The sequence below is a fragment of the Abrus precatorius genome, unplaced genomic scaffold (assembly GCF_003935025.1).
Source record: "Abrus precatorius isolate BTA unplaced genomic scaffold, Abrus_2018 Scaffold153, whole genome shotgun sequence".
Lineage (NCBI taxonomy): Eukaryota > Viridiplantae > Streptophyta > Magnoliopsida > Fabales > Fabaceae > Abrus > Abrus precatorius.
The window spans coordinates 1-21004 of NW_020874351.1; the positions used below are offsets into that span (position 1 = coordinate 1).

A 21004-nucleotide genomic window follows, 5' to 3' on the forward strand; every position below is an offset into this window, starting at 1 on the left:
TGATGGAATAAGTAAATTCTCGAGACGTGAGAGAGCATTGGTGTATTACCTTTGTTTCATTGGTCTGCGAGCATTGTAAACACTAATCCACTGGGTTGCTGGCAAACCAATACGAATCTTCTTTTTGGGTTGTTCGTCATCCTCTTCTTCCATCGCCAACCGGCCTCTCTTATGACCGATGAGCTTCAGAAGAAAAACTAGCAACATCAACTATCTGGACACAATCTCTGGATGCATCAGAACAACCGTGTAAAGGGAAAGCATATGTAATACCTTTTGTGCTCCTTCTGTATTAATTGGTCTAATATCTGGATTTGGACCCACAATCCCATCAAACAAAGAAATATATTTTGCATAGTTAGGCTCTTCATCAAACTTCAAGTTCACAACATGTTCAACAAACTGTTTAAAAGGTTGGGGACAAAAGCAACATAGGTTCTCTGGAGATGTTCCCATTTTCTTCTTGCAAACCAGAAATCCTTTGTTTTCTCCCTGAGAAATTAATGTTAAAGACCAACCTTCTGAAGATACGAATAAAATTTAGTGTTATTTAAAGAAGTCCAACCTGGTACCCTTGCCAAGGAAGACGACCTCGGAGAAGAAAAATCAGTGTATATGCAAGAGATTCCAAGTCATCCCTCCTGCTTCCCGTTCTTCCCAAATGTGCATGCACACTAGCATAGCGGACTGTGCCCCTGAAAATATTTCCCACATAAGTTAATATCAATACAGAGAATTCTATGACAAGATGTATAAACATGTTCTATATGATCCAAATTCAATTATAAATACCTGAAAACATCTGGCCTTTGGTCATATTCTACATGCAAGCCTGTTGTACTATCCCTCCATTTAGTAGCTGTAAACCCCAAATAGAAGGGGAAGAAGTGAGTGATCAAGTGCTGCCAACAAATGAAAATATGATAATACAACAAATACATACCTAATCCAAGATCTACAAGGAACAATTTTTTCTCGTCAGGTGTCCCAGGAGGACCAAGCAGAAAATTTTCAGGCTTCACATCCCCATGCACATACCTGCCATATAATGTAGCAAGAGTTTGAGAAACACAATTTTAATTATTGTGAAATATCATATATACATTATTGATGGCAGCGAAAGTAAAGGAAGAAAATAAGATTTAGCTTCACAGCAAGTGTTTGGCAAATACACAGTTTAAAATAAAAGAATGCAAAAATTGACAGGAGTTTACATAGTTGGAGTATGGATAATGTTTCGTAAGGATGGTATAAAAATTACCCTCGAGAGTGCATCTTCTCCAATATAGATATTGCTTCAATGGCAATACAAGCAACCATTTCAGTGGACATGCTGGAATTCACAAAAACCACATTAGCACCGCAACTGATAGTCAAAATCAGTTACAAGAAATACAATTTTCTTCATATTTTACATAATTCAACAGGCTTACGTATGAGAATTATTATTCCAAACATCCCACAGGCTAGGTCCCAGCATATCCATAACCTGCACATATGAATGTCTTGAGTCAAACAGGCCAACTTCAAAAAAGGCAAACACAAATAAAAGGAATATTGAATCATCAATCAAAATAATAGTATCAAGGAACAAACACTCAAGATAAAGACCGAATAACATACCATCACATAATAGTCACCTTGCCTACCCTTGTAGTGTACTTGTGGCACACCATGACTGCCACCAAGAGTGCTGCATAAATGGGGGTGGGGGGTAAAAAGACTAAATTAGCAACAGCATACTTGAACTCACTTGTACACTTGCCACTCGTAGGGTGGTCCATAGGAAAAATATAAAAAGGAGAAAGAACAACACTCACTTGTACACTTGCCACTCATAGGGTGGTCCATAGGTACATCCTTTACTAGTTCTGTGCTCAAGTTTTAATGCAACCTGATCAAATAGTTACAAGCTGTGAATTCTTGAGACTAAAAACTTAAGCATTTAAACATAAGAAATATAACTTCAATACTGAAAGGATACATATACCTCTAGAGCTCCCGGTCCAGTTCTCTCATTCAAATTTCCACCAGAAACACGTCGTCCAACATATACTTGGCCAAATCCACCCTTGCCGAGTTTTCTTTCCACTTTATAGTAGGGGGAATTACCAACTTGAACCTGTCAGCAGAAGGGAACAAAGTTAGAATACAAATATCCGCAAATCAAAAGTTATTATGTACCTTTTGCTTCGTAATTACAAGATTTGATTAGGACAAATGATCGTTTATTGATATCCATGACTAAAGGGAAATATGAAAAAAATAATTGTTGAAAAGAAAAAACGATTTGTAGGATCCTCTGTTAAAAGAAACTGATAACAACTGAATTTTCGATAATTACTTTCTTTAATCTATTAAAGTGTGACTTTTCAAACTGCTGGGATTACATGGCGAGCCAAATATGCCCTATGGTTTTTATCCATAACTCACTCAAACCTTTACTCTAAAATGGAAGTTTCATTGGAACAAAACATCACATACTGTTCCAAATGTGAAATCATATTCATAAAATGTTGACAAATCTTAAATAGTGCCAACTGAATTTTAAGAAGAGCGATAAGTATTAGGTTGGGTGTCATCATGAATCATGAATATGTAACAAAGACAAATGCATACTAACACACAAAATATTCACTTCATGACTTAAATAGGATTGTTGCTTATGTATGGATACATTGTATTGGCAATGGGTTATTTCATAAGACTGGATTGATGTGAGAGTGCATGTAAAAACAAAGTATACAAATAACGTCAGCATTGTGTTTTGAAAATCAAACCCGAATGCCTCACACCTAAAACCTGTGGCTCTGGAACCCCATAAAAAATAAGACAGTCCTCATTCTCTGATCAATATACTAAGGAAAAGTAAGGAAATACAGAAGAGAGATACACCAACCATGATTTCCATTTTTACGAGTAAAATTTACCGAGTGAAATTCCTGAGTGTCCTATAAATTTTCAAGAGCCGATTCATGAAGCAATGATTATAGGCAATCAGCGACAAAGAAGTCCCGCTCACACGCAAATTACTTACTTTAAAAAGCTCAGTTGGGGAGGAAAAAAAAGCATAAAGCCTGAACTGCACAAGCTAGCCGGCACAATCACAGTCAAAACCCAATAAGAGGAAGGCAAACTCTAAAACCGGAAAACCAAAACAACGTTTCAATCATCTAACCCTAAAAATGTCAGAGTCAGCCAAACCAAAATCGGCATTTTCAAAAGTGAACCATTTCTAGATTTTCCAGGCTATGTTACCAACACACGAAAGCCGTTAATCCACAACACCAATCTAAACAGCACCCAACACCTAAAACTAAGAATGAAACTTTCAGTGTTTCCATCCAATCACAAAAACAAAACAAAAGAGAAAGAAAAGCAACTACAGGTGAGGATAAATAACAAACAGACCTTCTGAGGAACCTGAGGGGCGTTCGCATCTTCTTCACCGGCATTGGCCTTATCATTGCTGCGACCACCACTGTCATACTCATCCATCTCTTTCTCCCCTACCTCTTCCTTCTCCGCTCCACCGCCACCAACACCTTCCTCCAATCCCCGATTCTCTTCTTCCTTCGCCGCCAAAACAACTACGTTCTCATTTACCACCGCAGCTGCCTGCTGCTGCTTGTTATTCCTCGGCACTGCCGCCGCCGCCGCCGCCGCACGCCGCCTCCTTGTTCTCGTTGCAATCGCTTCCCCCTCCACCGGACTCTGCTCTTGCTGCTGCTGCTGCTTCGCTGCTGCCCGGCCCCTGCGCACTCCGCTACGCAGCACCGGCATCGTTCATCCTTCAAATCTCATCCTCCTCACACAAATTCCGACGACGAAGAAAGTATAAATTCCAGATACTTCCGCAACTCGCAGCCGCCGCTTTGCCTCCGATCAGAACCCGCCAACGCCAAACACGCGAAATCTACCGAAAACTTCGAAGAAGCCTTCGGAACCTCGCCGATTTCGCGGAATAATGCAAACCGACAAGGAACGGAAAAAAGCAAAATGTGACCAGCTGAGAAGCTTCTAGAACGATATCTAGATTGCTAGAATCTGAACTCGCAAGGATCGTCGCGGCCGAATTAGGGTTCCGAAACGATCACACAGTGAAGGAAGAAGCCATAGAAGAAGATGAGAGAGAAAGGAAAAGAGAGGAAGAAAGCTTTTGAGTACTTCCCCGGACACAGAACACGAGGTTTTTTTATTTTTATTTATTTGTATATTCATAACTAATAATTATTTTTTATTATTGAATTTTCTGTTTCGGGAAAAAAATTGTGGTTCTTTTTTTATAACCGTTGATTGTCGGTGATTGGACGGTTCGATTTGATTAATTGATTTTCAGGAAATTCGAGGTTTTAATTGAAATTAAAATTATAGTAATTAACTAGGAAATTAATTAATAGAGGGGGGAAATTACTGGAAAGGGCTCAATGCTGCGATTGACCAACGAAGAAAGGTTTTGGCTTCGATTTCATGTCATGCTTGTGGAACCGTGGAGGAGCGTTCCACTGCACCACCTCACACTGTTCTTGTGGTGGGGATGCCCGCATCCCTACCATTTCCTTTTGCCCTTGTACGATCTTGTGGGACCCAAGACTGGTCAACCAGGGTGATATGACTTTGACCATGCCATTTTGGATTTTTCTTTTAAATTTTAAATAAATGTAAGAATGTTTCGGAATTATAGTCATAATTTTTTCACATTTTTCGAGTAATTTTATTTGTCTTTTAAATAATAAGTAAAATTAATTTGAAGAGGAATTACCCGGGAAGCTCTGCTATTTACTTTAAGCGGAATTATAATTCGTGTCCATATGATCCACGAACTTATCAAATACATAATATTTTGTTATTAAATTATTAATCATATGTAATTTATTTTGATTAAAATATTAACAAATCATTAATTTGAGTAAAAAAAAAATCATAAATTATCTCTCTTTTACATATATGGATACTTAGATTTAAATATAACTGTAAATATTCACGTGAATGGGACCATTTTCTACAAACCATATTCCCCTTATCCTCTATACTTTAATTGTTGTGTTCTAAATTCCTTTAAGGGAAGAGGTTAAATCGCAATCCTCAGCAGAACTTGCAATTTAATGCTCCTAAAACAAGCATATCTTAATGCCTTATCATAGAATTTTAACTGTGAGGTGTTACTACCGAAGATACCTTGATGCAATGCATATTAATGGGAAGAAGCACAAACAATTAAGAGGTTCCTACTAATCACCAAGTCTCACAAACAATGGCATGTTAATTGCGAAATCTTGACAAACACCATTTAGATCTGAAAGTAAGAGTAGGATGGTGGAGACAAGTTATTAGATAAGGATAAATATGCTTCATAAATAAAATGTTAACAAATATTCCTATGATATTGGTTAAATAAATACAAATAAAAAGTATTTTTATAAAAAAAAATTATCAATGTATTTTATCATAAATTTAAAAGTAAATTTTATTTTGTATTTTGAATAATTAATTAATTAATATTCTTAAAATACTTGTTAGTAGGACAATTTATTTTATTAACAGACCAATGGTTTTGAGTTGGTGTTGTATAAACCAGAATCCTTTCAAAAACTCATCATCGTTGAATATTGGAATTTGATAAGTAATTACTTGTTATGATACCATCTAACCAAGACGAAAGTTTGATGTTTATAAAGTCCTTTGAAAGAATTAAAGCCTATATATGAATTCCTTTTGCATGGAATGGGTTAACTCATGTACGAGAATTGGGCAGGTGCCGTCTCGCTTGTATAATAGAACTTGTACTACATTCTTTTCCTTTGTTTGGAACTAAGAATCCAAATCAATTAGCTTAAACTGAGTACTTTTCTCTACTGTTTACATAAAGCTTTTAAGTTATGTAAGTTATGTCGTATGCAGTTGTCACTTACCAAAATCAATTACCAGTAAATTACACCTTTATTTTTGTTTTTTTTTTTGGGGGGGGGGGGGTGTTAATTATACTGATACGTTGATTATTGCAATTTTCGTGACACATGCAAATTCAACATACAATCGACAGTGTAAGATTGTAAATTGTTAATTCATGTGTACTAGATCCAAGGATTCCGAGTTCTTGCCGTTTGAACTACATTGAACCTGTTTTTCTTTTTTGTTGTTGATCAGGTAGTTTCTGTCAAATAAAAAGTTTTCAAAGGTTTACTATTGAACGACTTATAGAGGAGTCAAAAACAAACTTAACCAAGATATTTTTTAGTACAAAAGTTAACGCTCAACATTTTATATTTAAAAATAACAGAAATGTGGGGTATTAATAAAGAAAATAAAAAATATTTTATTATATAAAAATTATTTTTCCTTGTTTTCTAGGTAATTGAACGTTTTTAATTTTTAATAAAATATATTTAATGCTACCTTTAACAAATATTCTTAAATATTTGATAAAGATCTAGTAAAATTATTGCCTTGAAGAAAGAAGAAACTATGCAATTCTTTTTCTAATTAAAAGTTATAAAAAGTTTAAATTTATAATGGAAAACCAACGCAAATGTCAAAAGCCCGTCTAGCTCAGTCGGTAGAGCGCAAGGCTCTTAACCTTGTGGTCGTGGGTTCGAGCCCCACGGTGGGCGTTTTCTTATTTTGCGACCTTTTCTGTCCTTTTTTATTTTTTGGGTCTTAAATTTGGGTAATGAGATTCCAATACTATAACCAAGCCCATTGAGCTTATAAACATTTGAAGCACAGCCCATTAAGAATGACCCAAATCTGTGTTTCCTTGGGCTGAAAGCAAGATGAATTGGTTCCGTTTTTAAATTACTGAAGTAACTAAGAAAGGGACATGACCCACGACCAAAAAATAAAAATAAAAATAAAAATTGATCATGATAGCTTCAACGATTTCCCTTTGGATTCATTGATGTCCCTGTTTCAAGAAAGATGCCAGCGTCAAGTGTATTGATTCAGCTAAGAAAACCAAGATAATCTCTGCTTTTACTGAGAATTTTTTGGTTTAGTGTTTCATTATTAAATAAGGATTAAATTATGCGGTTTATGTGAGAGATTAATTTATATCACTATAAATTATACCTTTTTTATGTTGTTTAATGTTTTTTTATCAAATAATTTTATAACAAAAGTATTTATTAGATTAAAAATTTTCATCATACAATACATATCTAAAATATTAGGTTAATATAAATTTATTGAATATATCATTCATATACATAAAATTAAAGTCATATGTAATTTTAAAATGTATATATAAGAACCTTTTATTTATATTCTTGTATTATTTTATTTTAATAAAATTAGTACAAGTAATTAAATTATATATAATTATAACTCAATAATTAAATAATAAAAATTATATTTTATAATCAACGAAAGTTAATTCGAATGATAAGTAGATTAAACTGAATGAAAATAAAGAATTATATTTTATATAAATTTATTAAATATATTTCAGTTGACACATGTGGTGTAAAGTCTACTTTTTATTTTATTTTAATATTGTCCTGTAATTTTGTTTTTGTTCAATTAAAACTGCTTAAATATTTGCATGGGATCCAGTTGTCACAATTACAAAGGTTTGAAGTCAGCAATTTTATAACACAATCTATAAAGTTCCACTGAACATAAATAATCATAGGAAATTACATATACCTTTGTGTCAAAGAGGGAAAAGGTGGACGAGGAAAACTACTAGTGCTGAACTGATGAGTTAAAAATTTGCATGAGCATAGTTATTGCCTTTCATCATGTCTTTTTCTCTTTTCTGTCATTTCAAAGCTACCAAATTAGATTATTTGGTGACACTCTTTCACTATTTTGGATCTATTCTCCTTTTCTTATGAAAATTTTAACTGTGATGTTCTCACAAATATTATTATGAAAGTAATATTTCAGGGTACACATCCGTCTTCACTTAGCGCAACTTGGCAAAACTATACTTTTTATAAGATTTTATCGTTAATTGTTAAACGTGATCACTTTAACTACTATATCATATAATATTATTATCCCATAACATTATTCAGAGTTACATCTGACAAAAAACAACATTATTAAATTGGCTAATAATAAACTTGTTTAATACTGAATTCTTGAGCCCATAAGTTTCATGCATAAATTGTCTCCTCCTTTTTCTCTCTCTACACACACATATGACCTTAACACTTTTTAATTTTATGATATTTTTAAAAATACAAAATTATAATATATATATATATATATATATTATAAATTAAATAGTTTATAAAAAAATCTTATACATGACATATCTTTATATTTAAAAATATATTATAATTAAAATAACATTGATTGGTTTGAATTAACAAAAATTAAATAAGGAAAGTCAAACATAATTTATTAATAAAATAAGTAGACCTGTTTCATATTTTTCTTAAACTTAATAACACAAATGTACATGTATATATGCATTGCAATGACCCATATAATACAATGATATATAATTGTGTATAAAATACCTGCTATCAAGTTAAGTTTTCACCCAAGACTCAATATTTACAGTTAATCTTTCTTTAAAATCTCTATCTGATCTTGAAGATCCTGCTATATACATAAACACACGCATACGTGTTTATGTAAAATATTCTTTAATATGTTAGAGAAATACAAATTGCGTATTTTACATATCAGTATGAACATTGCTCATGACTGAACAAAATTGTTAAAATCGCTGCCTTTAATGTAGTTTCTATACAAATATATGTATGGTAGAATGTGGCAGATTCTAAATAAGTTTCTGATCGTGTGAAAAAGTTGTATCATGTTTCTATTCAATTACTTAAATGGATGGATATTTGAATATTCTAAAGGTTCAGGAACACGCGCAGACAAGCTTGAGCTAGGGTTTTGATGGTGGGCAGATATCATAGGAGGAAGCTTAGCTTCAAAGAAAATGGGTTTTTCCATGTCTGGCCCACATCTTTTTGTAAACAATCTTGCATACAATACAAATGGCATATTACTATAAAATTGTACTCATAACAATTTTGTATTCGAGTAAGAAGAATAATTAAATATTAGATTATTTGTTTTGCATATTAGTAATAACAACAACATTCAATAATTAACTTTTGAAAAAGAAAATTATATATTTTCTTCTATTTCAATACTGTTGCGTAGTTTGACAATCATTCAAATCTAGTTAACAATAATTAACTTCATAGCAATAAGACATATGATCACGGAAAACGTGTGTATTTTCTTTAATTGGTAAAACATGATCTAGTACTTTTAGAATATCTTCCATATCTTATAAATCGTACATTTTATTATTATTGAATGAGATATTTTTTTAAAAAATCACTTTATTTTATATTTATTAAGTGACATGAGTTTTCATAATAAATTATTAATTTTAATATGTCTTTTAAATATTACTTTTTAAATTTTAATGAATTTAATTTTTGATAAATTTTATCAAATTAAAGACATTTTTTTAAAATAAAATTTAATATTATCATGATACAATTATTATGAATTTAAATTAGCTTTTAAGTCATAAATTTTGATATATGAAGATTATGCATAATAATAATAATAATAATAATAATAATAATAATAATAATAATAATTTGTTTTCATATTTTTCCTTTAATTATATCTTTAATTTGTTACTATTTAGTATAATAAAATATTCATTGTTATGTCTAACTATCGTACAATGCATTAACAACTTGCAAGTATTAAAATATTTATTTTGAGCATATTATTAAATAACACATAATCAACTATTATTATATGAAGTTCAATTTTTAATTCTTTAGCATAATAACCCTATTATTGTATTATCTTTTTCCTTGTCGCTAGAATTTTATTATTGTTGGGGTTTAATGATTTTTTATGTTTTATAATTTATCTAACTATTGAGAAATTTTGACTTTACCTATATTTAGAGAAAAAAAACACCATGCAATGTATATGTTTTAAAGTTTTTACATTAAGTGTTTTCTCTCAAATTTAAAATTTAGTTATTTTAATTTTTATATTAAAACTGTTTTGTAGTCTTAGATCTTAACTGTTAGACTTTTAAGCTCTTTCTTTTTTATACATTTAACTGTTTTCCCACTTAAATAATAGTTACTTTTTTTTAACTTGTTTATTTGAATTCGATGAACATGTTTTTCTCGTAACTTTCAGCAAGTTTATTAATTTTTTAAAACTTATTAAACTAAAAAACCAATATAATATTAGGAAAAAAAAACAAATATAATAAATATGTGAAATTCATTGGTGATATAATTTAATGTATACTTCAATATCAAGCCAACTAATGAATTAAAAATTTATGCATGAATTCTCAAACAGGAATATTTTAGTTATTCATGTTGGTATAAATAATAAAATGACTTGGACTGATCAACCACTTCCAATTATAGAAGACAAAACAAAGTAAAAGTTAACATTCCAAAAGGAGCAGAGTGTGAGAGAGTAGAATAATACTCTTCCACGAAAAATATAAGGGGACAAAATATCTGCATTTAGATAAAAACGATAACTATTAGTCATGGTTTAATATCTAAAGAGACAACCAAACCCGTTTTGATTATTTTAATCATTTTTTAATTTTTTAATTTAAAGTTGCTGGTCTCTTTATAACTCACGTCACCTTTGTTTAGAAACTTAAGTGCGTCTTTAATTCAATTGATTCTCAAAAGATATTAATATTTTTAAATTTTTCAGTAGAGTTTTTTTATCCCTCATGCTATATATGGAATAAAAAAATAAATTATGTTAGAAAATTAAAAATATAAATTTACTTAAATTTAATTAGTAAATCTTATAATTAGTTATAGTAGTATTTATTTAATAAAAGTCGTATCTTGCTCTCTTTAGTATGACTACATATAATATATTATCCTTATTCTTATTTATTTGTCTAAAAAGAAAAGTATTTATTTATTTTTTGTTATTTATTTATGTAAAAGTTTAAAATAATAGTAATTGTTATTCTTTCACTAACAATTTTTTATATTTTTAAAAATATTTATATTATTTTAAAAGTTTAAGAGTTAGAAAATTTCTCATTAAAAAATGAATAAATTTAGCAATTAATCTAATAAAAGTTAAATTTCTTGATTTGTATATGTTTTTTTAAATGAAAATAAGGCAGAGGTAATATTAGTCAAACGTAGGGAGGGGTGCAAATTCCTTAAAAAAAACTTTTTTAATCGTTAAATATAATTAAGATATAAGGATGAATTAATTTTAAGTATATATTCTTATTGGAATGTGTGTTTAAAATTAAGAGTATGAGAATTGATATTCTAATGAAAAGATAAACAACCCTAAAGATATTTTTTTAGGGGGTGAACCCTAGCTTGTTACTAGAGATAGAAATTAAACTGTAAATTTTATTTATAATTAATTTGACTAACATTTTTATCGATTGAAATTGAACTATAAATATCAATAAATAGAAACAAGGTTAAATTAAACAAGCATCACTGGCAAAATTTGAGCACAGAGAAGATAATTGAATCAGCTTTAACAAAGGTGGGAAGGAAAGAGGGATAAAGCATATGGCTGCATTAAGCTTTTAAGAAGTAAAGTGGATGCTTCGTTTTTCGTCATGTGGAATATTTAGTCAGAGTCAACTGTTAAAACTTTAATTTCATGTCATGCTTTTCCTTAGTTCTAATAAAGGGAGACCAAGCAAGTCACCTTTCAAACAACCAACCCATGATTATGATTATATATAATTCCTGATTATGATACATGAGTAATCGTACTATTTCAGGCATTAAAAGTAAGATTTATATATATTTTTTAATAAATTTCAATCAATAGAAAAAATGTTAAAACAAAATATGCTACAAGCAATATTTTTTATACTAAATAGCTGCACAGTTATTACTATTAAAAATTGTAAATCAATTTTAATAGAATGTTATTAGATGTATAATGTTATTTGATCTAACCCCTCCCCTCACATGCATTTATGGAGATTAACTTTTACATAATAACTTGTTATAAATATTAATTTTTATCAATTTAATCTTTTCTTTTCTTTTTGCTATTGTTATCAATTTAGTCTTTAAATAAGGTTACACGTCAATGTTAAACATACATATTGAAATTTAAATAAATCATATTCACAAAAATATAATTTTATAATTAATATTTATTATATTTTTACAATATATTAGACATTAATTGTTAATGAATTTTTTATATGTACGATTCTTTGCAGACTAAATTTATATAAGAAGAATTTTTAGTTTAATGATTAAATTGATATAATTCAATATTTATAAATAATATACATTATATTATATTACAGGTAAAGTTGTGAAATAAAATGTCAAAGTTGATCAGTTCTGAAAGCAACACACTTGTTTCAGAATATCAAGCTCTCACCCACCCTTTACGTAGTTAGAAAAGGTTATAATACAATTGGCTTTTAGTATTTATCCTTTTCACTTACTTTTTTTAATGAAAAAAAAAAATCAATCTTCTTCCTCTCTTCTTATTTCATGTGTTTGATAAATATAATTAAAAAGAAGTATATATAGAAATTCAGGAGTTTGAATAATAATATTATTTGACAGTCTAGAACTTTACCTAAACTTTAGGCTTTGAGTATTTCCTTGTTGCCAGTTTTAATATAGGGAACAAACAACTTGCGTGCTCCAACTTGCAATAAACAACAATCCAAGTATCCACCTTGTTTTCACAATTATTATTGACTGAAATCAATATTTTAAATTTTAATAATACATGAAAAGTAATTTTTAACTCGAATATAATCTTACACAGCTATTTTCAAATTATCAAATAATTTTAATTCTACCGTATATAATTCACCCCTCAGTGCTCCATGAGAACTATTATCATCGACATATCAACATAGTCTATACTAAAAGTAATTTATAAGTTTCAGTTTATGTAAATAAGAAGTTTTTACAAAGAAAAAAATATAAAAATAATAAAATTTCTGTCAGAAGTTGGAAACAAATTTTTATTTAAAAAAATTAAATGAAAGAACTTTTTAAAAATAAAAAAATAAAAGTTGTTTTCAATGTATGATAAAATATTTATTTATTTATTTTTCTAATTCTTTTTCTCTTATAAAAACTTCTTTAAAAATTTCTCTAAAGATCAAGAGCTGATTAATGACAATGTATTATAAAACGATGATCATTTCTTCAACTTTTGGCCTAAAACTAAAAATATTATTATTTTTCGTGTCATTTCTCTAATTGTAAAGAATTTTAGTTTAATGGCTGATCCAGGCTGACATATATTTACATAACTTGTTTGACTATCCGCGTACATGCATATATGCATATGCCTATGCAACCCAAAACCCAACCAAACATATGAAGTTAGTAAATTGCCAATTCTTATATAAGATAAAATTTAACTTCTTTTAGATGATATGTGATATTTAAGTATTTAACTCGATCTTTCTAACTGCTACGGCTTAATTAATCGCTACTAAATCAAAATGTTGATTTTAACCCCATAATTTTATGTTATAAATATATGATTTGTAAAATATCTGTCATTGGTACAAATGGAGAGATGGAAATCAAGAATTGTTTGGTAGCAGCGTATGTATGTCTTCTTCTCGTGAAGGCGTTGAAACGTTCTTTCATAGTGACCAGCTTAAGCAGCGGAAAAGCAGTATCTCATTAAAACTAGAAAAGTCATTAAATGCCAAAAACAAAAGGAAAAGGAAAAGGAAAAGAGGAGAAAAAGAAGGCAAAAGTTGGGAAAGTCAGCAATATTTTGGAGAAGGGCCAGCTATTGTTTCACTTTGACATGTTAGTGGGATCATATGAAGACAATGTAGTGGTGGTCTCGCTGTTAAAGCCTATTTAACTTTAAGCCAAATCAGGTTCACCAATTACACAAGCAAATGCATGCCTCGGGCCCAAAAATCTCTCATAATTTTGGCACAAAAACTCAGTACAATAATTTGTCACCAATTGTGGTCATTACACATTTGGAGCGTGCTATCTATATATATACTTGCTGAAAGGTGCATGTATAATGAAAAGTCTAAAAGCAAAAGTCGAAGAAAAAACAAAATAATGAATAATGTGTAAGGAACCGATCCATGCTATTTCAAATGCAAAGATTCAACTTCTGTAATCCTTGAGTACAAGAGTGTGTACGATCAACAGGGTATCTCTCGGGAAGATTCCATTTATCATTCCCCTCCTTGTTAAGGATATTGTATAATTTCAATTAATCAATAACGAAATATAATAAACACATCCCATAGACACGTCCCATTTTTATTTTTATTTTTTCAAATCTGATGTTGTTTAGAGTATCATTTCCACAGTTTCAAACCGAAAAGGGCTATGTAGTTGAAAATGCATACCAGCTCCGTCAGAAACTTACACCAAAAGAAAAAAAATTGAAGTGATTGAATCAGACGTTGGAGTAAATTGCACTCGTTAATTATTCTTAATTTTTTGTTGTTTACATATAATCAACAACTAAACATACAAAATTTGTGAATGTAATCAACATGCACCCTCTCCTAAGCCCACACAAAGGCATAAACACGACATTATCATCAAAATTAATATACCCAAAACTGCTTAATTACTAACTTAATCACGTAGGTTCATAATCATGCACGATTAACATTATTTGTCAACAAAGGGAACTGAAGTCAAGCCTGCTTCTTCAACTCTTTATAGAACCTTTTGATGAACTCTTCAGCAGCCTTGTCAACTTGGTTGTCCCTCTCTTCTTCCGTTTCTCGCAGTGGGAACGGCGAGTCAGTCACCCTCAACTGCCTCACGGCGGGGCTCCGCCCGAACCCGGGGAGAGCCGGCGAGGCCTCCACTATGGCGTCATTATTGTTTAGCTTCTCCAACACCGCCTTAACGGCGTTAACGGTCATCAAGTCGTCGTCATGTGTGGGTGGCGCATGAGCACATGTGAAGAAGGGGTTGTGGCGGTGACGCTTGTTGTTGTTGCCGCCGATGTTGAAGAAGTTGGTGGGTGTGTTGCTGCAACTGAACTCGTACTCCCTTGTGGCTGAGAATTGGAGGCGCGTGTCGTCGTTGGAGGAGGAGGCACCGTGGTGGTGGTGGTGGTGGTGGTGGAACATGAGGTCGGCGATGGCCTTGCCGGCGAGCTTGCTGCGGCGTTTGAGGATGATGTTGAGTTCCATCATTAGCTTCCCTTTTGATATGCCTTTTCTCAACATGAAGAAGGCCACACGTATTATCTTCCACACTCTCTTTGCTATTATTGGTATGTTGCTTTCCATTTCTATTTGTTTGGAATTTTTGAAGGAGAGATTTTTTTTACCAATTTGAGTGAGATTTTGAGAGAGAGAGAGAGAGAGATTGAAACAAGAACAGAAGGGATATTGGGTTGAAGAGGAAGCGGGGAAGGGGGGCTATATATATGTGTGTGTGTGTGTGTGTTTGTACTTTGTTGTGGGGAAAAGAAAATTTAAAGGAGTATAAGAAAAATGTGGATTTTATGCACTTTGAATCAACCGACCCTACTACTTGAATAACCCGTGGGTGCGCAGATATTTACTATTATTTTGGTTTTATACTTTTTATTTTATTTTCTTTGAACCTACTATTATTGGTGGGGTGCTGCCTTAAGGGTAGTGGGTTCAACATTGATCACGTGAGGTTTTGTAGGTTGTAACTTGTAAGGAACTCTCAGTTGTGTTTGAAATTTGTGGTTTAATTTGGAGCACTATAAATCTGATGATGAAGTTACTAAATCTTAATGGACTCATTGTGTTTGGCTTAATCATGTAATTATATAATTGCATTTTAAAAAAATATTTCTAAAGTTCTTCCTATGATTTCAAGATTTTTCTTATAAAAAAAAATACTTTAGAATTTTATACGATTATAATTAATGGACACTTGTTTAACACAAAAACTACTTTTTTCTTTAGTATAAAAAAACATTAGTATTATTTTTTGAAAACTCAGACAATTTTTTAAGATTGAATTCATTAAATTCGTATAAAATATTAATTTATAGTTAATATATTAATTTAATCATGAATAAATTGTGATCAACTTAATAATAATAAATATTTAGAGAGACTTTGCAATTATCACTTTGTATACTAATTTGGGGTACTCTTTGTATCCTTTTAATTTATTTTTTTTACTGATGAAAAAAAAACGTGTAGTTTTAATATTATATGAAATATTGAGTAGTTAATTGATATAAAATTATACAAAAAATTGAGTTTGGAAAGTTTTAAAATATAACACAAAAGAATTATAATGCATATATAACAAGATAAAAAAATATAATAAATAAATAATGACAATTCATGGTTAGATCAATTAATGCGCCTTTATTTATTTAAAAAAAATTAGAATCAGAATTTTTTTAAAAATTATTTAAAAAAAAACCTAATTTTCTGACAGAACTTGTCCCAAGTTTCTATCATTTTAGCTATTCTTAGCTAATTTTTATTTTCACTGATTTTGAGTAATTTCAACCGATCACAGTGAAAACAATGCTTACAGGTATGATTTTATCTCGTTTTCTAGAAATAACAGTATTGCACTATTCGAGCGTTGTTCTTTGTGTTTTGATATTTTAATATGTAACATTTAAAACCAACGCATCCCAACAAAGTAGAAAACTCAAACTAAAAGCAGAAGCACAAAAAGAGAGAACCCAGACTCCAAATAAACAAGAAAGATAAATCCAAGAGTTCGAACAAAGGAAACGCATATCACAAAAGCCAAAAATAAAAGAAAAGGCAACAATTCGTGTAACGGTTATATATATATATATACACACACACACGTTATATTGAAGTGTGCTCGCTCTAATTAAGTTGCTTACCAAATGGAACTCTAATTCTATTATATAAATTTTGAGAAGTGTTATATTATATCTTTTAAATTTGCTCTGATTTTGTTTTACCTTCCTATATACTATGCAATAGACGTTACGTACAGAACAACCAAAAATATGATTGAAACTTCCTCTCGTGTATGGTAATTAATATTATAAAAATGAAAAAGAAAAAACTATTTGAAGCGATAAATATCATACAACAGAGCATCTAGTAAACTTTATTTCACTTTTATATAATGGGTAATTTCTAGAATACATCTCACTGAATTACAAAACAAGAAAAACCACTGGACAAAAACAAAGAAGAACGCTAGCTCTAGTGAAGGAAATGCAAACAAGATCTCAGAAGGAACCACCCCTGAAGGAGTGGAAGGTTACTAACCGAAAAAAACCTCAGAAGGCAACTTCGGGCTTCTTCCCATGAGAAATAAAACCATTTTTATCCCGAAAGACAGCAATGGAAGCATTTGGAAACCAGAGGAATAAGATGTGGGGTTCTTAATACTTACAGTAGATTCAATGGAAGACCTAACTAATGCAGTCAGCCGATAAAAATTATGGAGACAGCTAATTAAAGTAATTAAAGATGCAAAACCATTCATTTTTACATAATTAAATTAATCAAGGGTAAGAGCTAACAAATACTCTACCAGTAAATATTTTTTTTTTAATAAAAATCATGACATAACATTTAATGTCATATTTTCAATAAAAAAAAAAGATTTTTTATCTGGTTAGGGTACTAGTTAGAATTTACCATCAATTAATATAGAAAAAAGGACTTCGATTGAGGTTGTCGTATGATTAATTGGCTATTTTGATATCATTGATTTCTCTTGTAATTGCTGGAATACAACTTGAACTACGAGCAATGCCTCCTTTCTTTGGCCCTCCTTTGTCCCTAGGGCTAATAGACTTAGCCCTTCTACCATCTAAATGGTTCTTTTTGAGCATCTCTTTCATGGCTTGGGCTTGAAACAGAACTGGGAAAGCCCTACCATACTTGTTGAACCTAACACATGCACTCATATGTGCACCTAAAGCCTCTTCTTTTTTCCCTCCATTTTTCTCCAACTCTTCCTTCACTGCCTCAGCACACAACCCACACACCCATTTCCCATTGAACTTTTCACGCACACGATCTATGTACTCGGGTGTGCACTCCTCACACATCCCACAGCACTCACATTTTGCATTTTCAACCTCAGATATTGGTGGCAGCTTCAACTCATCAATCCCTTCTTTGCTCAGCTCAAAAGAGATGTCCGAGACCGTTCGTTGAAGGTGATCAGAAGAGAGCTTTGGTGGCTTTGATATGTTGTTGCTTCGTGAGAAATTGCTGGACAAGGACTCTCCATGGGGTGCCATATCTTGATCAATGAGTTGATGGAGCAAAAGGGGTATATTTGTTTCTTGCAAAACGGGGTTTGAGTTTAAGAGTGTTTGTATATATTGGAAATAGTAATTCACTACGGAAAGACTGAAACAGTTTATGTTAATGGGTGAAGAAGGAAAGAGCAATGCTATTTATAATAGGTCTACTTGGTTTGATGAATCTATAGAGAGTAAACTTTCGTGGACCTTAGGAACTCAAATGTCAGTTTCCATGGTCGTGAACTTGCTAGATTTTTGAAGAAAAATTTAATGAGAAAGCAGTGGCTTATGTAGCTTTACGAAATTTGAAATAAATGTGTATCTAACCTGACAGATTTGCGGCCTTGTTTTTTTGTTATCTATATTTTACTTCATGGTGGTGTAATTCCGTGCTTGGTAGTTGTGTCTCAAAGAAAAAAGGTAGAAGACACATGCTGCAGCGCAAGGTTCACCTGCATGCATTATTTCTTTATACGTTGGATAACATGTCAAAATTAATAAAATAATCTATTTGATATTTTTTATAAAATTATTTTTGTAATCTAATTATTAAGTCATGTAATATTTAAGTATATCAAAATTTGAATATTTGTAGATATATAATCAAGTAGTAAATATTTATTGACAAATGATGACGTTATTGACGAATGATTTAGAAGTATTATTTATTATTATTGGATATTTATTTTGTTTAATACTTTTAATATAAAACATGAGATATTGTTATGATGATTATATGCACTAAGTATTCATTAGCATAAAGTTGATAAAGTATTAGCTAATTTAATTTTAACTTTATAAATTTAAGTAGATTTTATCTATTTATATTTGTTTAATTTTATTATTAAATTTATAAAATTCAATTGCCTTGAAATATTGCTAAACCAAATAAGTTTTATTATAATTCTATTTTTATTTTTATTTTGCGGGTTGTCTTTGTGTGTGTGTCTATCATGTAAAAACAAACGAATTGCAATTTTTTTTGTCCACTTACTTACATAGCCATATGAGTATTGATTTTTCCATACTTCATATCTAAACCACTCCTCATACTCTACACTAAACATACAAGTTTTTATGTTTGGTATCCTCCCTATCTTTTACGCAATTTAAGTTTATCTTTTCACTCTGTTATTATAAAAGGGTGTGAGGTGAGGAATAATGTGTGAAATTTTTTTTTCTAATGATGTATATTGGTCATTCATTTGGTAAAAAAATGCAAAGTTGTAGGCGTAAAATTGCTTTACGCTACTTTATTTGAGGTCATGTATTTGGTTTGATACAATGCATGGATCTTGTACTGGGAAAGGAATCAACTCGGTTCCACCCTCAGGAAAAAGAAACCGAATACCTACTCGGCATACTAGACCGGGTACCCCTCGTCAGGATTAAAAGGTAAATAATCTAATTAAAGATAATAGTCAAAATACTATGGGCCACAATATAAAAGCTGACTCAGGCCCATTAGCCCAATAAAATATCTATAAAAAGAAGGTAAGAAATACAGGTAAGGGGTTGACTTCCCATCATTAAATAACATTTATTGCTCAGAACCGAATCTTGACTTTATCATTGGAGTGCCTTTTACAGGTATTCTCCCTATCCGCCAATCATCAGAAGGACGCCTGATCAGAGGTTTGAAGACAGTTGTTTCCCTAGAGGAACAGATCTTAAGGAGCTAGTCATATAAGTTTGACACGTAATCAGAGCCGAAATGTATGTTCATGTTCGGTTCACATATGAATGTACGAACTACATAGAAATATGAGAAATTCCCTTTTGGTTAGAATGCTAATTAGGTATTTTCATAATTCATGACATAATTAAATACGTTTCCTTCCACTACTAAAAAGTTCTTCCTTTTAGCAATTGATGAGATGTGGTCCAATACCAACAGAACACCAATACAACTTGTGGGGTATTCACATGCTAGCGTGGTGAAACCATATGTATATTTACATGCTTCGGCTTTCGTCTTTTGGGGTAAAGTTATTTACATGAAAAGAAGGAAACTAAAGGAAGAGACTAGATATACGGGCTTTCCCCCACATACATGAACTTTCATTTCACGAGGAGCTTAATGAACCATAGAAAGGTAGGAGGAAAGTCGTTGAGTTAGTTGCATGGAAGATACTAATTAATTAAAGTTGAAGTCTCTCTCATACGGGTATCTCTTTTAAAAGATACTGAATTGCGGTAAGGACCTGCAATTAAAGGGGATAAAGATATGTAAAGTTGCATATACATCTGGCAGTGCTAAACAACAGTGAATATGTGAATCATATTAAGCCTAAGTCTAATGATACATGTGACAAAGAAAATCATCCATCCACATGTTGTACTTGTGGCGTAAATAATTTCAGTCATCTTAGGAAACAAACGAAGTGAGATAAATACATGGGTTTTGGCCGAGAGTAACAGGTGTAGTTTATTCGCTTCTCATTGCATTTATATACCAAGAAAAATGGAAGTTATAATTTTTATAATGCTTTGGAGGCTTAGCGGTGTGTGCTTTTCCTTTTCTTCGGCTGATGTGCTTAAAGGCACATCATTTTCACCTATAAATAGGTCCCCGCAGAAGTAAATGTCATTGAGGAAAAACAGTAGGAAACTCCATTCGACAGTTATTAAGAGATTTTTGTCTCAATGGCATTCATAGCTCCAAAGCTCAGTTACCGACATGTAGCCGAATTGTACATACCACCATCTTCGGAAATAGAGGTAGAGAGGAAAGGGAGAGTGGATCGAGCCCATACAGAACAAAGGAGGGAGAACTCTCACCACTAGAAACAAAAATGATCCA

General features: G+C 31.3%; 3 protein-coding genes and 1 non-coding gene across 4 annotated transcripts; 1 reads left to right on the top strand and 3 right to left on the bottom strand.

The window, feature by feature from the left end:
* Positions 1–41: 41 nt before the first annotated feature.
* LOC113857176 (casein kinase 1-like protein HD16) lies at positions 42–4158 on the bottom strand. The gene is made up of 11 exons (XM_027488956.1): positions 3412–4158; positions 1991–2122; positions 1821–1894; positions 1624–1693; positions 1434–1489; positions 1262–1333; positions 944–1038; positions 793–859; positions 566–695; positions 274–492; positions 42–183 (listed from the first exon to the last, which is right to left on the bottom strand). Exons 1-11 carry the CDS (start codon positions 3781–3783, stop codon positions 46–48), a joined length of 1425 nt encoding a protein of 474 aa, XP_027344757.1. The 5' UTR covers positions 3784–4158; the 3' UTR covers positions 42–45.
* Positions 4159–6538: 2380 nt separating this feature from the next.
* TRNAK-CUU lies at positions 6539–6611 on the top strand. Its single transcript has one exon. It is a non-coding gene; the product is annotated as a tRNA-Lys (tRNA).
* A 7985-nt stretch (positions 6612–14596) lies between these two features.
* LOC113857278 lies at positions 14597–15312 on the bottom strand. The gene has a single exon (XM_027489086.1). It carries the CDS (start codon positions 15242–15244, stop codon positions 14639–14641), a length of 606 nt encoding a protein of 201 aa, XP_027344887.1. The 5' UTR covers positions 15245–15312; the 3' UTR covers positions 14597–14638.
* Positions 15313–17069: 1757 nt separating this feature from the next.
* On the bottom strand, positions 17070–18303 carry LOC113857055. The gene has a single exon (XM_027488739.1). It carries the CDS (start codon positions 18193–18195, stop codon positions 17632–17634), a length of 564 nt encoding a protein of 187 aa, XP_027344540.1. The 5' UTR covers positions 18196–18303; the 3' UTR covers positions 17070–17631.
* Positions 18304–21004: the final 2701 nt, after the last annotated feature.